This window comes from Octopus bimaculoides, chromosome 13 (genome assembly GCF_001194135.2).
Source record: "Octopus bimaculoides isolate UCB-OBI-ISO-001 chromosome 13, ASM119413v2, whole genome shotgun sequence".
In the NCBI taxonomy this organism is placed as follows: domain Eukaryota; kingdom Metazoa; phylum Mollusca; class Cephalopoda; order Octopoda; family Octopodidae; genus Octopus; species Octopus bimaculoides.
Window position 1 is genome coordinate 46723371 of NC_068993.1, and position 17033 is coordinate 46740403.

General features: G+C 37.0%; 1 protein-coding gene across 7 annotated transcripts in view; it reads left to right on the forward strand.

The window, feature by feature from the left end:
• Positions 1–17033, forward strand: part of LOC106869699 (E3 ubiquitin-protein ligase MYCBP2) — a 145882-nt gene that overhangs the window by 23698 nt on the left and 105151 nt on the right. For all 7 annotated transcript variants that reach the window (XM_052972468.1, XM_052972462.1, XM_052972464.1 and 4 more), the window contains exons 17-29: positions 1197–1304; positions 2022–2141; positions 3887–3968; positions 4217–4331; positions 6079–6172; positions 7283–7414; positions 9026–9104; positions 11701–11775; positions 12609–12778; positions 13990–14115; positions 14290–14417; positions 16064–16155; positions 16419–16553. In XM_052972468.1, the coding sequence (XP_052828428.1) occupies positions 1197–1304; positions 2022–2141; positions 3887–3968; positions 4217–4331; positions 6079–6172; positions 7283–7414; positions 9026–9104; positions 11701–11775; positions 12609–12778; positions 13990–14115; positions 14290–14417; positions 16064–16155; positions 16419–16553 (1456 nt within the window). The remainder of the gene's footprint in view (positions 1–1196; positions 1305–2021; positions 2142–3886; positions 3969–4216; positions 4332–6078; positions 6173–7282; positions 7415–9025; positions 9105–11700; positions 11776–12608; positions 12779–13989; positions 14116–14289; positions 14418–16063; positions 16156–16418; positions 16554–17033) is intronic.

Consider the following 17033-nt stretch of genomic DNA (forward strand, 5'->3'; position numbering starts at 1 on the left):
GTCTGTCTGTCTGTTCATACGTCTGTCTGTCTGTTCATACGTCTGTCTGTCTGTTCATACGTCTGTCTGTCTGTTCATACGTCTGTCTGTCTGTTCATACGTCTGTCTGTCTGTTCATACGTCTGTCTGTCTATCTGTTCATATGTGTCTGCCTGTTCATATATCTTTCTGGTCATACATATGTTTCTCAAGCTGTTCATACATCTGTCTATCTGTTCATACATCTGTTTTTCTGTTCATATACCTGCCTGTCTGTCCATATGTCTGTCTGTTCATCTGTCTGTCTCTCCATCTCTGTCTCTTTCTGTATGTTTGTCTATGTGTCTCTGCAAATATGTCTTTGTGTTAAGTGTCCTAGTATCTGTCAATACATTTTTGCATGTACCAGTGTATCTCTCTATCCATCTATATATCTACTTCTGTCTCTGAGTCAGACCCTTTGTCTAATTATTATTCTTTTTGTTTCTATATAAAGTACTATTTTTTCATAATCTATATTTTTACATACTGTTTACACACACACACACACACATACATCATGAATTGAGTTTCAATGGCATTGATCTCTTGGAAGACTTGCAAAAGTCCTGGGAACTATCCCTGGCTAACTTAAAAAATTAAATATGCACTCATGCTTACACAAACACATGCACACAAAAACATACACGCAAAAGCACAAATGTGTGCACATACATGCACACAAATGTGCACGCACACACACCGATACTCCTACAAACACACTCTAGACTTGTAGCTCATGAGTGAGAATGACTTATTGGCAGGTACCATCCTTTTCCTAATTGGTTATGGTGCCTATGCAACCATGTGCAGACACATCCTCTTGTCCCTCTTACTTTTGACTTGGCAGGATATTGAGGGTGTCACAGCAAGAGAGAAATCAATCTGCACCAGTACTTGGCTGATACATATTTTCAGCTGAACAGACTTGACTTGAGCAAGGCAAAATGTAGTGCCTTGTTCAAGAACACATTGCACTGTCCGGATATGGAACCAAACCCTTGACCTTATTATTACAATCCCAATAATCTTAATGTCTAGGCCATGCACCTTTCCACTATTATAATATCAACACAATTGCATTTTTATGTGTTGTTGTAACTTCTTGTTAGTGATATGATTATCTTTTCATTCATTCTTCATTTCATTGTAATCATTTTTTTTCTTTGTCTGTTCAGGAGGACGTCCCGGTGTGAAACCTCTCGAGCAGATTGGAAAACGAATTGAGAAAGTTGAGCGTGTTCCAAAGTCAAAAAGCAAAGGAATGAAGCAGATCAAATTTCGAGGTAAACTGTTGTGATTACTTACTGTTGGAAGGAGAGGTATAGAATCTCCCCTCACCCTGCCAGCTTTCTTTGACTGCCAATTTAGGGTTTGTTGTTGTCGAGCTCTGGTATTCCAGCTGTTTTGAGAAAAAAATACTGCTAATCTTCATCAGACATTTATACTTTGTCATACATGCTCTTTCACATTTCACATCCAGCAGAGCATGTGGGTAATCTTTTTATTTAACCACAAGCATCTGTATGAACTATATTCAATAATTGGATTATATAGGTTGTTAAGTCTCTTCCTGGGTAGGAAGGAGTTTGTTTATTGCAAATAGTTTTTTTTTTCCATGGAAGGAACTGAATTTATCACTGCTGACAAACTAAAGAAACATTTAGCAGTTCTACAGTGCTACCACTGTTTATGGGAATGAGTGAGAATGAGTGATGCCACTCATCACTCATGTAGTGAGAGCTGAGTGACAGGATTTTTATTATTCACTGACCTCACTTTTACTCAGCATGTTGAATAAGATGCTTGAGAAATTACTGAAATTCATAACTTACTGGAAGAGGTTCAACTCAACTCCAAAAAAAAAAACAAAAAAAAACTCCAGCTTACTGTAAAGGATGGATTACCAAAATATAGAATTTCAGCATGCTTTATTCACATTATCATGGTTAAAGAAGATATATAAAAAAAATATTCTCTCATTTCTTTTTATCCTTTTGCAGGTGAAGTTGATGAGCTAGAAACCGACTATTCAAAAATGGTTAGTCTTCCACCTGCTGAAATTCTGGTTGGTGACGGTGATATTCCAGTCACACAGGTGTCTTGTGGACAGCATCACACAGGTTAGTGGTTTAATATCTATTTAACATAATTATTGATAATGTGAAGTTTTACATAACGTACTTCAGGTAAAAAAAAAACAAACAAACAAAAAAAAACTAGTTGTTGTTGTTTAACTTCAGGTCCGACCTAAACAAACAGACTTATGATCAAAAGTGTTCAAAATGTGACAGTCGCATCTTTTATCTTTTGTGTGTCTCAGAGGAGACTATACTGTTCAAAATATCTTTTTTTATTTTGCCTATTTTTTAAGCCACAGTAGGACATGATTAGAAATAGATAGATCATCGTCATCATTTAACATCCGTCTTCCATGCTTTCTTAGGTTGGTTGGTTGGTTAGACAAGAGCTTGTAAAGCAAAGGATTGTGCCATATTCCACTGTTTACTTTAGTATGGCTTTTACAGCTGGATGCCTTTCCTAACACCAACCACTTTGGCTTCTATTTCTAGCATGGTAAATGGTTATGCCACAACTCCTCCCTTGGCTTCAAACTGAAAGTAACGATGGTGGTCTTTTGCTAAATCAATTTCGGGTCTAAAACCCTTGAGAAAAAGTATATTTTAGTTGTTAAATCATCTTTTTTTTTGTAAGATTAATGGGCTGATATCCACACATTTGAAGACAGTGAGTAGTAGGTGTGTTCTCTCTGACTGCACTGAAGCTGGATGGGACCTAACCTAATTTGTGTGTGTATGATCATCATCAGTGTTCACTTTTCCATGCTTTCATGGGTCAAATGGATTTTTATTGAGGCAGATTTTTTTCTATGGCCAGATGGCCCATTGTCAAACCTCACCTGTTTTCAGGAAAGGTAATGTATTATTTCCCCATAACCAAACATGTTTTTCACCGAAGACTGGAAACAAACGGCACCACTTGTTCAACAGTGATGATTGTTTACAAGCATCCAGCGGTATTGAACCTGAGACCACATGGTTAGAAATCCGGCTTGTTAACCGCACAGCTATACCTGTGCTTCACAGCCATACAGCTTTGCAATCTTGAACACTTCACGCTCCCTATGCTCTTGCTGTAGAACATTGGTAAACTCCTTACATAAGAGTTTCTTTCATAATTAAGTATACCAGATGTCTATTTTCTCTTCTAATAACCTGGTATTTGCTTCTTGTTGTGCATTTACATTTTTTCCTAGGCTGCCTGTTAGCTGTTTGAGCTGTATGTATTGTACCATTCCACCATCATGTCACCTTCCATTTTGCTGGTTCTTTGCTCCAGTTTCAGATCTGATTTATGGCTGTCAGCTGTCACATAGAAACTCTTTGTAGATACCTATGTTATAGGTGTCTACCTCTTCCTTCTCCGCATAGACATGACCTAGGTCCTTTTTGAACCCATGTTGAGCAGAAGGGTCTATGAGTTTCCAGCAATTTTCTGTTGTTGTTCTTTCACTCTATATCATTACTTATAAAATAGACTTATTTAGTCATAGATTTTTTTAGTCATGAACAGTGCGTCTTTTATTTTTTCAGCTATGGTGTATCTAGGATTACATCATCTAATGTGTCCATCCTTGAGGCTGTAAGGTGTATTTTGAAAGAAATTTAGTTATTTTTATCAGAAGATATCAAATATTTTCTTTGTATATGTTTGGGAAGAGGTTTAAAGTGATGTTGCTATCATTTGGTAGGGTCAGTTTTTATATGAACATATTAAAATTCTTTCTTCCCGCTTACTACTACTACTACTACTATTGTTAAAACTATGTTTTGTATTGCATCTTCAGTGGTACTTCTACAGAATGGTGATGTGTATACTTTTGGTAGCAACCAATACGGTCAACTTGGTGTTGGAGATGTTGCTGTACGGTAAGGGACATTTTTATTAAACTCTCTCTCTCTCTCTCTCTTTCATTCACTCTTTATATATGGCTTGTATACATCACTACACACACACACGCACGCACACACACACACACACACACACACACACACACACACACAATTACATACATATACACATACTAGACTCTCTTCATTGGGCATTTTTATGTTTTTTTTTTAATTAATTAATGAAATTTATCCTCAATTTGAAATGGTGTATCATATTGTTACAGAGGTGTACCTACCAAAGTCCTGTTGCCGATATCAGCTGTCCAAGTGGCAGCTGGAAGCAGTCATACAGTGATATTACTAGCAAATGGCCAAGTGTACACATGTGGCAGTTATCAGGTGAGTTAATACATCTACTTATCATCATCATCATCATCATCACCACCACTTCCACCACCACCTCGATTTCTGTTGCCAAATTTGTGCTGGTGACACATGAAATTTCTTCGAGCGAGATCGTTGCCGGTGCCCCTGAACTGGCTCTTGTGTGGGGTTGTTGTGGGATTTTCGAGCGGGATCGTTGCTGGTACCCCTGGACTGGCTCTTGTGCGGGTGACACATGAGGTTTCTCGAGCGAGATGAGCGTGGCCGTTGCCAGTACCGCCTGACTGGCCTTCGTACGGGTGACATGTAAAAGCACCCACTACACTCTCTGAGTGGTTGGCATTAGGAAGGGCATCCAGCTGTCGAAACTCTGCCAAATCAGATTGGAGCCTGGTGTAGCCATCTGGTTTCACCAGTCCTCAGTCAAATCGTCCAACCCATGCTAGCATGGAAAGCGGACGTTAAACGACGACGACGACGACGACGATTGTTTAAATTTATTGTAAAGTGGCTGACACTAAGTTGTGCATCTAGCCACGGAGAACGTGTCAAGAGAGAGAAGGGAAGTGACTTGGACTCCTTCAGGAACCCATCTAAAAGAGGAGTGTTTCCACTAACACTGGGCAGTGGAGACATTAATATTGGCATAGAGATTCTCTAATGCTGGTGGGATGATAAATGCACCACATCTATGCTACAAAATTGTTGGTAGTGAGAAAGGCATCTAGCCATAAAAGACCGTGGCATATACAACAGAGTATTGTAGTTCTGTGTTTGTCAGATATCCTGAAGTGCTGCATATCCAACCGATGTCAACGTAAAAATACAGACATAAACTTATGGTGAAGTGCTAGAAATGGTGGTACTAAACCAAATGGTTTACACAATTTAATTCTAGCCCTTAATCTGGCTTTTTATGTTCTGAGTTCAAATTGTAGTGAGATCAACTTTACCTTTCATATATTTGGTGCTCCATAAAATAAGTACCAGTGAAGTACTGGAGTTGATGTAGTCAACTACCCCTCCTAAATTTGCTCGCCTTGTGCCATAATTTGAAAGTCATTGTTTTTAAGGGCAATGTTACATCCATTTATTTAGTTACATCCATTTATGCATGGAATTCAACTCCTGATAAGTACTAATCTGAATATTGGGATTCATTTAACTAGCTTTTATATCTTCCAGATTGGTCAGGTCTTGTGCCAATCAGCAGTAAGAAGCTCTAGGAAGAGGTGAAATGCTGAAGGTCTTTAGAGAAGAAGCACTCCACTTCTGTCCCTCATGCAAGTGTTTTGGTCCTTAACTCCTTACACTCTAAGGGGGCCAGGCTGCATCCTGGTCATGACTTTTAGATATACCTATATTGCCACACTCTGTGCTACTATCTGTATTGCAGCCCTCTTGAATGCTTAAGGTGTGCCAGAGCCAAGGTACCTTGGGTGTTGTAACTAGTTCAATCAAAGACACCAGTTGACTGTAGGGTAAATTATACCTTTTGAAACTCATTTCCATCCCTCCTTGGCTGGATCCTGTTGGAACTCTACTCAGCTGCTTCTGCCATTGCCTTAAGAGCTTTGATTCTCTTCTGGAAATTGAGAACTGTTTCACAAGATTATAGCTAGGTTTGCTCATAAACCCTTAGGGTTGATGCATTTTTTATCTGTCTTCCAGCTTGGTGAGGTCTTACGCCAATCAAAAATAACCATTTCCTTGGTTTATTCTAAATTTATATTTTCTTTCTTTTCTGGTTTATTTTTTTCAGAAAGGAGCTTTAGGTCGTGTATGTCCTGAAGATGGTGGAGTGAAGGATAAGAGCCATCCTTGGTATACAGTTCCTGGACCTGTTCCTGGCATTGGTTGGTTCTCTTGCTTTCTTCTTTCTTTCTTGTGTTCATCAAAAGCAAAAATAAAAAAAATAGTTTCTAAATGCTTCAAATAAAGAATTTGTGCAAAATCTTTTATCTTTTACTTGTTTCAGTCATTAGGCTGTGACCATACTGGGGCATCGCCTTGACGAACATTAGTCAAATGAATTGACCTCAGTCATTTTTTTAAAACCTGGTACTTATTCTGTTGGTCCCTTTAGTTGAACCACTAAGTTATGGGGAGATAAACACAACACTTGGTGTTGAGTGGTGGTAGGGGACAAACACAGTCACAAAGACACAGGCAATATACATGACAGGCTGAAAGAAACCTGTTGTATATATATATATATATATATATATATATATATATATATATATATATATATATATATATATATATATATACATGTATGTATGCACACATACACACACACACACACACACACACAAATATATATATATATGTTAGAGGCAATACTTGACAATTGTAAGCACCTGTGTATGCCAGCTCGTGGTTGAGGTGAAAGAATGAATTGTAAATGCAAAAAATAAAAACAAAAACACAAAGGATTCTGCGGTACACGTGTTTCAAGCTTTACACACATACACACATGTGTGTATGTGTCTTTGGCCCTACATTTGTCCCCCACTACTGCTTGGTAACTGGTGTTGGTTTGTTTACATCCCTGTAACCTAGTGGTTCAGCAAAAAGAGAGCGATGGAATACATACAAGGCTTAAGAAAAAAGAAATGTACTGAGGTTGATTCATTTGACTAAAAGTTCTTCAAGATGGTGCCCCAACATGGTTGCAGTTTATTGACAGAGACAGATAAAAGATATATTTAACTTTACTATGAAAGCAGACTCTGCTCTTTAACCACTAGGCTCTCAATAAGTTGGAATGAAAATCCAACCAACTAGTGTGTTCAGTCTTCATTCAGACTTGCTGGGAGACTCACTTTTACTTTGTGGCATTACTGTACATGATAACATTTATAAACACTAAGAGATGTGTATGTATATGTGTGTATATATATATATGTATGAATTCACTTAAAGTATTAAGACAAAATTCTTTTCTTCTGCTTGTGTTGCAGGTGCTCGATACGGTCGCCGTTCCACTTGGATTGGTGCCAGTGGTGATCAGACGTACATGAGAATTGATGAATCTTTGATCAATGCTCACACACTCACTAGCTGTAACATCTTTGCCAACCAATCTTGTATTGGTGAGTTCATTTATCATTGTGTTAGCAGGCTTGTTGCGCATTATGTGTGTGTGTGAATGTATCACTTAATGTCTATGTTGGCCTGTATTTGTGTATAACCTATCCACTGCCAAAAATGTGTTCTTCCTATCAGCTGCAAAACTTCATTGTTGCCAACATTAATGATGATACGATGAAAGGTGATTGTTGAAATGCATGAGTAGAGGTGTGGTATGAGAGGTAAACCACTCCACTTAGCATTTGTTGACCTGGAGAAGATAGCTGACATGGTAGATACCTACCATGCTCTGTAGTCACTTTGAAACCTGGAAATAAATGAGTTGAACATGCTTCTCCGGGTGTTTAATATTTACATGTGTGTATACACACACACACACACACACACACACACACACACACACATACACACACACACTAAATGAATAAATATTCAAAAATATTTAAGCAGATATTATTATTAATTATTTTCATTAGTAAAATAAATAACAATAATAATATAAATGGCCAGCAAGCAAAAGCTGATAAATAGCAAATCCAGAATTTTATAATTAATTTATAATCATCATAGGGCACGCAAGGTGCCAGCATTGCTATGAAAATCAGAGTTGAAAAATCCTCTAAAAAAACTCTAAAAATTCTCTAAAAAGTTGGTGGGTTTTTTTCCAGTGATTCCTGGCAATATATATATATATGTGTATATATATATATATATAAAGGAATACCAAAAATGGGACAAGAACGCCAAACATCCAGTCAGTTAGATGATACAAAAAAGGAACAACAAAACATCCAGACAAACGATTATATATACATATATATATCACCTATCTGTCTTTTTTTGTTTAATTTTGAACCACATATATACATGTGTGTGTGTGTGTGTGTGTGTGTGTATAAAGATATATACTCACACACACACAAATGACATTAGAAATGAGCTGAGAGAAAAATGTGCTGCTATGGTATGGTATGGTCATGTATTGTATATGTATGATAACAGTTGGCTAAAGAAGTGCCAAATTATCTGAGTAGAAGGAAACAATAAAAGAGGGAAACCAAGGAAGACTTAGGCATAATTGATGAAAGATGATTTCAGGAGTTTGAATCCCAGTTGCAATAAGTCGATGATGCTGTATTGTTGAAGACCTGTGCAACCCATGCAAGCATGGAAAATGGCTGTAAAAATGAAGATGCAGTGTGTGTGTGTGTGTGTGTGTGTGTGTGTGTGTGTGTGTGTGTGTGTGTGTGTATATGTATATGTGTATGTGTAAATGTAAATATATAAATGTGAAACTAGTATTTTGTGACCCAGAAAATATTTGTTCTGTTGACCTCACCACATTTTGTATCCCTATACATTCACACTCTTACATGTAGTGATTCACCCACATGTACAATCACTTGCCAAGCTACACGTTCACCAGCTCTCTTACATTCACATGCTTGCACACGCTCATACTTGTCCATGCACCCCCCCCTTACACACATCTGCATCCTTATGTTCACATCTATACACTTATGTGCACACACGCACATATTCCACATCTCTTGTAACTGAACTACATTATCATTATTTGACCTTCTGACCTTTTTGTCTAATGTTATTTCCAGGCTTAATTCCTGTTAATGAAGACAGTGGCTGTACTATGAAGTGTCTGATGATTAGTAAACATGATGGCTGTTGTAAAAGGTATGTGGTTGTGTTTTATATGGGACGACTGAGAACAGAATTATATATATATATATATGTGTGTGTGTATCATTTAACGTCTGCTTTCCACACACACACACATATATATATATATATATATATATATATATATATATATATATATATATATATATATATATATATCTCATCATTTAACATCCATTTTTCCATGCTGGCATGGGTTGGATGATTTGACTGAGGTCTGGAAAGCCAGTGGCTGCACCAGGCTCCAATCTGATCTGGCAATGTTTCTACAGCTGGATGCCCTTCCTAATGCCAAGCACTCCGAGAGTGTTGTGGGTGCTTTTTACGTACCACTGGCACAGGAGCCAGTCAGGCGACCCTAGCTTCGATCATGTTCGGATAGTGCTTTTTGCATGCCACTGGCACGGGAGCCAGTCAGGCGGCACTGGCATCGACCACATTTGGATTATGCATTTTACATGCCACCAGCACGGGAGCCAGTCAGGGTGCACTGGCCACAGCTATGAATTGATAATTACTGAGTTCAGTGTTTCCTCTTTATAATATGATGTACTACAGAATGAGGCTATAGATATCAACCAACACTGTGGGAATTTATTAATTAAACTTTATTAAATATATTGGGCAATCATAAATATATGTTCCTTTTATACACCCTCTCTCTGTGGACAAAAAAAAAAGGATCAGCCCAGATGTTGTCAACAATTGTCTAAAATCTTTTCACTGTCCATGCTGTAATGGTATTTATAGCTACTATCATTAAGGGTCTTGTTTAATCAGATTTATGATGCCTTCTTGACAGTTACTTCAGGGATGGTTAGTGAAATAAGCATCAGTTATATATTTGGGTGGATTCCATTATAAGTTTTCTTCTAGATTTAAGAATATGGGAATAGAAAAATTACAGATATTAGTCGTTCGCTTAAAATTAAATTGCAGCATATTAATATTGTTGTCATTGTTCTGATTTCCAGTTCAAATGAGATTGGTTTGTCAACCTTATGTACCTTTTCTTTGAAATTTCTTAGAAACCAGAGAAATAAAGCATTATTATTACAAGGGTGAAAGATTGGCAGAATCATTAAAGCATCTTGTGATTTTTAGTTATGACTAAACCTGTTGTAGACAACTTTACCTTTTATCCTTTCTAGTTCACAAAACGTTCCTGTCAAGTGGTATGGTCGATAAAATCAACTGTTCTCCTCTTGCTAAATAACTGGTTTTGTGCCTGTGTGAGAAATGAATTGTTTTCACAAATTGTTACAGGCTGTGGTATGTAGAATGGTAGAAAGGCGGCGATCTGGCAGAAACGTTAGCACGCCGGGCGAAATGCTTGGCAGTATCGTCTGCTGCTACGTTCTGGGTTCAAATTCCGCCGAGGTTGACTTTACCTTTCATCCTTTTGGGGTCAATTAAATAAGTACCAGTTATGCACTGGGGTCAATATAATCGACTTAATCCGTTTGTTTGTCCCCTCTGTGTGTAGCCCCTTGTGGGCAGTAAAGAAATAAGAATAATGGAATAACTGCTTAGCATTATTTCCCTTCATACTCTGAGTTCAGATCCTTCAGAGATCAACTTCTTATGTTGTCCTCTGCTATATTGATGAAATAAATGCTCTCCAAATTCTGAGAATATTTCAATTGAATGAAATTTTCCCCTAAACTAGTTGCTTTGTTCTCTTATTGAAAATTCTTATTAAAACAGTCTACATCAATCTTATCAATAAATTTATCTTCTCATCTCTTGAAATAGACTAAAAAGATTCTGGCAGAGTTACTGTGGCAGTGAAGTTATAGAATCACATGGCTGGACTGTATGCCTTACTGTATCAGGTCCTATTGTTTTAGATTCTCACTTCTGATCTGGTCAACCTCAATATTGCCTCTCCCTTCTCTATGTTTTCATCTTCGGTCCTGCCAGACTCAACATTACGTCTCTATTCTCTGTATTTTGATCTCCAGTCCTTTCAGTCTTATTATTGCTTCTCCCTTCTCTGTGTTTTTGTCTTCCATCCTGCCAGACTCATAATTGCCTCTCTAGTCTCTGCATTTCGATCTCTGGTCCTTTCAGGATCCATATTGCTTCTCCTTTGTTTTGATCTTCAGTCCTACTAGGCTCAGCTTTACCTCTGTATGCTCTTAATGTTGATCATTGGCCCTGCCATGTTCAACCATTACTTCTCTTTTCTCTTTGTTCTGATTTTTAGTCTAGCATGGCCCCACAATGATTTTCATTAAACTGTAATCTGATCTTCAATCGACTTAGGCTTAATTGTTGCCTATCACTCTTCTGAGTCAATAATGATAACTTTTTTATTTATTTATTTATTTATTTAAACTTTCTGGGTAAGACATTTTTATTTGCTTAAGTATGTTCGCAGACAACTGCTTCCACTTCCACCTGACATTTAAGTGCTTAGTGATGAGTGAGAAGAGATTTAGTTGTAAAGAAAAACATTGCTTGGAAATACATTCCACAATTCTCTTTTATTATGTAAAGAAGCAATTTGAAAATTGGTAAAAAAAAAAAATTAAAAAAGCAGAAACCTTAAAAACTATAGATAACTCTTTTGTTACTTTCATTTCAGTTTCAGTTCGGCTGATCAAGAAAACCTGTTTCACCATGCTGTGTGTCTAGATCCAGTGTATGACACTCTTTGGAGGTGAGTGGCATGTGAGAATACCTATATATATATATATATATATATATATATATATATATATATGAAAAATGCATTTACAAAATATTTATACTGTATGTACAATATGGATATGTATATACAGTTTATACATTGAGTACACTATATGCGTGTGTGTATATATATATACACACACACATGCACACATATATTTAAGAGCTAAATACAACAGGTGGTTTACTCAAACTCTTTATTATAACACCATAGATTATGTAATCTTTCCACATGTTTAACTAGTGTATGTTGTATGATAATTATCACACAGATAATTGCTTAATTACTTACCAGTGACAGTTCTTCACAAGAAAATAGTAATTTAAAAGGCGGCAAGCTGTGGTGATCAGACGTACAGTGGGCGAAATGCTTAGCAGTATTTCGTCTGCCGTTACGTTCTGAGTTCAAATTCCACCGAGGTCGACTTTGCCTTTTATCCTTTCGGGGCCGATAAATTAAGTACCAGTTACGCACTGGGATCGATGTAATCGACTTAATCCCTTTGTCTGTCCTTGTTTGTCCCCTCTATGTTTAGCCCCTTGTGGGCAATAAAGAAATAAGAAAATAGTAATTTAATCCAATGCTTGTGTAGTATCCTTATAAAAGACTATCCACCACCTGACGAAGTGTTTTCTGGTTTGGAATTACTTACATTGTTAATTATAAAATCTCATTTGTTTGCAAAACCAAAGGACAATAAGTTCTGTCATCTGGTTCTGTTTTAGTATCCTTGCAATATCTTATCAAATATGCTTTTTTTTTTGTTTTTGTTTACTGAACTTCTGACTTTGTATCTATTTTAGCTATTCTCCCAGCAAGAATTTAATCAATTGCTACATGGTATTGCTTCCTGAGGCCCGTCCTCTTTACAGCATTGACTCCAGCTTCTGTAACATCCTCAGTCCCGAAATGTATATACCTACAAGAGCTAGTTCCTATTCCACAAGGTCACATTGTTCATTGCACATGCTTGGTAAGTATGTATGTATGTTTGTATGCATGTATGTATGCGCATGGGTTTGTGTGTGTGTGTGTATATATATATATATATATATATATATATATATAAACATTTTGTATTTCATACCCAAACTATTATATTTAATATATTTAATGTCTCTAATTTATCTGCATAATTGCCTCTATATCCACTCAACTTGATCCCTCTTCCAGCCATTCTTTAGCTTGTGGAATTGATCCTCTGTAAAGACATCGGCGTCTAAGTTAGAATCTTTTGAGCACTACAAAGTGTCTTCTATATGGAGAATCTCTGGACCTCATCTGTGGACTATACATCTTTTGCTTGGCCAAGTGCTACATATAGAAAATACATATATATATATATATAAATAGAAAACAGCATGTTTTACTGCTGGGCAAAAGTTGCTACTGGTATCTTTCCGCAGTCAACTTTAATTGGTTGAAGTGGGCATGGCACCACTGTGCTAATGCATAGTAACCAAAATATGGCTTCCCTAATCACTAAAAATCCCTTGCATTAACTTTAATTGGGTAGGCCTATGATCAGGGCATTCAGGCTATGACTATGCCATCTTTTTAATGGTTATCTAGGGCTATCTTATTCAGTGTGTTCTTTGTGTGAGATTTTAAGGTTATGTGTGTTTTGAAGGAGCTTTGACCTGCTATTTCAAGCAGGTTGAGTGATTATGTACACTCCCTGAGGAGCTGTTGGTAGGGAAAAGATGTGGTTACTAAAAGTATGTGGAGACTGAAGAGGTATGGGAAGTAATGGGGTGTGGACTCTAAAGCGATGTGCCAGGTAAAGTGGAAAAGGTGTGGAAAGGAGAGAGGTATAGACCTTGAAAGGATATGGACACTGAATGAAATGTGGAAAGTGAAGAAATGTGGACATGAAAGGCATGTGGACAGTGAAGAGATGTGAATAATGGGGGGATGTGGACACAGTGTGTGGGCAGCAATATAAACATGAAAGCAGTGTCAACATATAAACATCAAAATTTCCATTACAAATATTTTATAAACTTTTTTCATTTGAAGAGGAAGATGTATTTTTGAGATGATGTATGGTGTCTCAATTACTCTTAATGAAACCTGCATTGTGTGGGAGCATAAAAAATATTGTCTTTTATAACAAATAGTAAACATATGTACATAATGTTTGGTTGATTATCTTCATGTGTGTTCTTTTGTCTGTACTTGTAGCTTGTCTCGATACATTGACCACTGCCCAACAGCTACACTTGGTGGTGTACGAAGAGACGAAGGAGAAGAGGGCGGCCACCAAGGATTACACCAAAGAAGACTTTTCAATTATTAACAGATTTGATAGTAAGTTACTCTCTCTCTCTCTATCTCTCTCTCTCTTTTCTCCATCTTGATACTTCTCTCTATGAATCTGTTTTGTTGTTACTAAAGATCTAGTTTGTTGTTGCTCCACTTCTCCAGCCTCCCTTCCACCATTGGTGGTCCTTATTAAGAACATACCTTGTTTGTCTACTGCAGGTCATGGAGGTGGTTGGGGTTATTCGGGCCATTCAGTTGAAGCTATTCGCTTTATGTCTGACACCGATATACTATTGGGTGGCTTTGGCTTGTTTGGAGGCCGTGGAGAATATTTTGGACGAATCAAGGTAAGATTCTCTATTTTCACTTAAACTATTGCTGTTTTCCGAAGTTAAAAACTTTAGCTAACAATATGTGCATTTGTGTGTATGTCTATATATGTATGTATGTTTGTGCGAGTGCAAGTGTGAATATGTGAGACCTGTATAAAAGAGAAACCTGACTTCTTAAACCAAGTTACTGATTTACTTACAATTTAATCCAGCTTATAGTCTTTAGCTTCTGCTACTATTCATACCCACTTCCAACTTTTATTTTCTTGCTTTTAAACACATTTTCTGGGATAGTATAGAGTTCTTGTAGTGAATAAAATTGATGTTCATTGATGTGGACCTGAACTTAACGGAACCAAATCTATGCAGTAGGGTGGATGCAGGAACGAGTAATTGCATGCTTTGTCAACCGGTCACAGATAAGGAGTGCTGTGCTAGCAGGTGCATTGTCATAGTGCAACATTCAGGTTCTATTTGTCCATGGTGCAGTCCTCTTTCTTCACATTGCCTCTTTCAAAAGGTTAAGGACATCGAACCGAAACACCTTACTGATCATCTGACCACGTGGAACAAACTCATGACTCGGTTTCACTCAAAAGTTTTGCTTGGATTGAATAAAACATAGGTTACTGATTTATATTACTAATACTAGTTAGTTTATTAACCTATTTGTTACCATATCTCTGTTGAGATGCTGTGTTTCTTTCAATTAATTTTAGATATAACAAAGAATTTAGTAACATAACTTAGTTATTATTATGCTAGTGTTAGGAACATAAATTGTGACTAAGGTTTGGTGGAAGATTTTAATTCAGAACTTTTAAAAACAGGACATCTGTACTATCTAGCCAGAGGCAGTTTCAGGTGAGTTGGTATCAAAAGGGTTAAACTTATATTTTGTTGTATTTAGGGTGAGTCATTATGCCAGACCCTAATCGATATAAAATAAAATTTGCTTCCACACAAGAACTCACACCATGCATCTTGCAAGTCAATTCCTAAAATCAAAACCTCATATTTTCATAAGCCAAAAGTTAATCATATCCTAAGATGTTATTGTATAATTGAGTGAAACTAAAGCAGCAATTTTAATACTGATTAGATTATAATATTTACCCAAATATAAGGTGGCGAGCTGGCAGAAGCGTTAGCACTCTGGACAAAATGCTTAGTGGCATTTCATCTGTCTTTAGGTTCTGTGTTCAAATTCCACTGAGGTTGACTTTGCCTTTCATTCTTCCAGGGTTGATAAAATAAGTACCAGTTGAGCACTGTGGTTGATGTAATCAATTTACCCACTTCCACAAAATCGCTGGCCTTGTGCCAAAATTTGAAATCAATATTTACCCAAATTAGGAGAAACATTTAGAATATTGGATATGGATATTCATATACAGCGCTTACACACACACACACACACACACACACACACACACACACACAAAGATATGGTTATATGCAAATACTATATATACATTCATTTATACATGTGTATAGTCACACACACAGACATGCATACACAAACATTAACACATATGTACAAACACACACCATACATGTACACACACAGACATCCACTCAAATCTCTCAATCTTTGATTTTTCTGTCCTGACTGTTTGTTATTTGAACCATTGATCTATGTGTCTGTGTGTCTGGTACAGCTGTTTGAACTTGGCTTTGATGGTGCTGACAAGGAAGAAGATGGAACTCTGTTGGCAGAAACTGAAGAAATTCCATTTGAATGTGCTGCCAGGTAAGTTGTTTTGTTTTCTTCCAAAGTGTTAAATTATGGTAGCACCAACGATAGATAAATATTGTTATTGATAATGTTGACTATAGGAATGAAGAATATTTATATGTGAATAAATACTCACACACACACACACACACACAAGGCAAGCGGGCATATTGATAGATACTTAGACAGAAAGACAGGACAGTAGACATAGATATATGTTAAGCAGATTTTGTTCCCTTTGTGAAGATTAATTAATGCCTTTGTTGTTTGTTTTCCAGAGAAACCTATGCAATGTTATTTTATGAGCCGGTGTCTCTCCAGGCTAATATCTGGTATGTGGCTTGGGCTAGGATATCTGGACCAAGTAGTGACTGTGGATCAAGTGGGCAGGCTGTTGTCACTACAGAAGATCAGTGAGTATTTGCATTGATTGATTGATTGATTGATTGATTAACTCCTGGTCAACTCTGATTTAGGAGACATTTAATCCCAAGCATGATCTCCACTGAATTTTTTTCCATTTTTTAATTTTGCGCAGCCAGTGATTCTAAAACCACATTTTTTTTTACTGAAAGTGTCTTAAAAAAAAAAGTCTATGGGTATAATTTGCACAATTGCCCCTCAAAAACTGGAGGTGTTGGGGCCGAATGGTTGCATGGTTTAAGTATCAAATTAGTGTTGAAGTATCTGAAGTTCAAACATATTGCTGCTGCTAAGGCACCCATTCTTGTGCTGCTGGGAAAAATACATAACTGTGCTTACCTCTGTTTGCTTGGTTGACATGAGGTTGATTCTAGTTTCCTGAAGAGTGCTTAGTTATAGAATAAATCCTCAGCTATCAGAAATAAGAGTTACAGTAATAGATTGGTAATGTGAGAAGTATGTGAAGAATT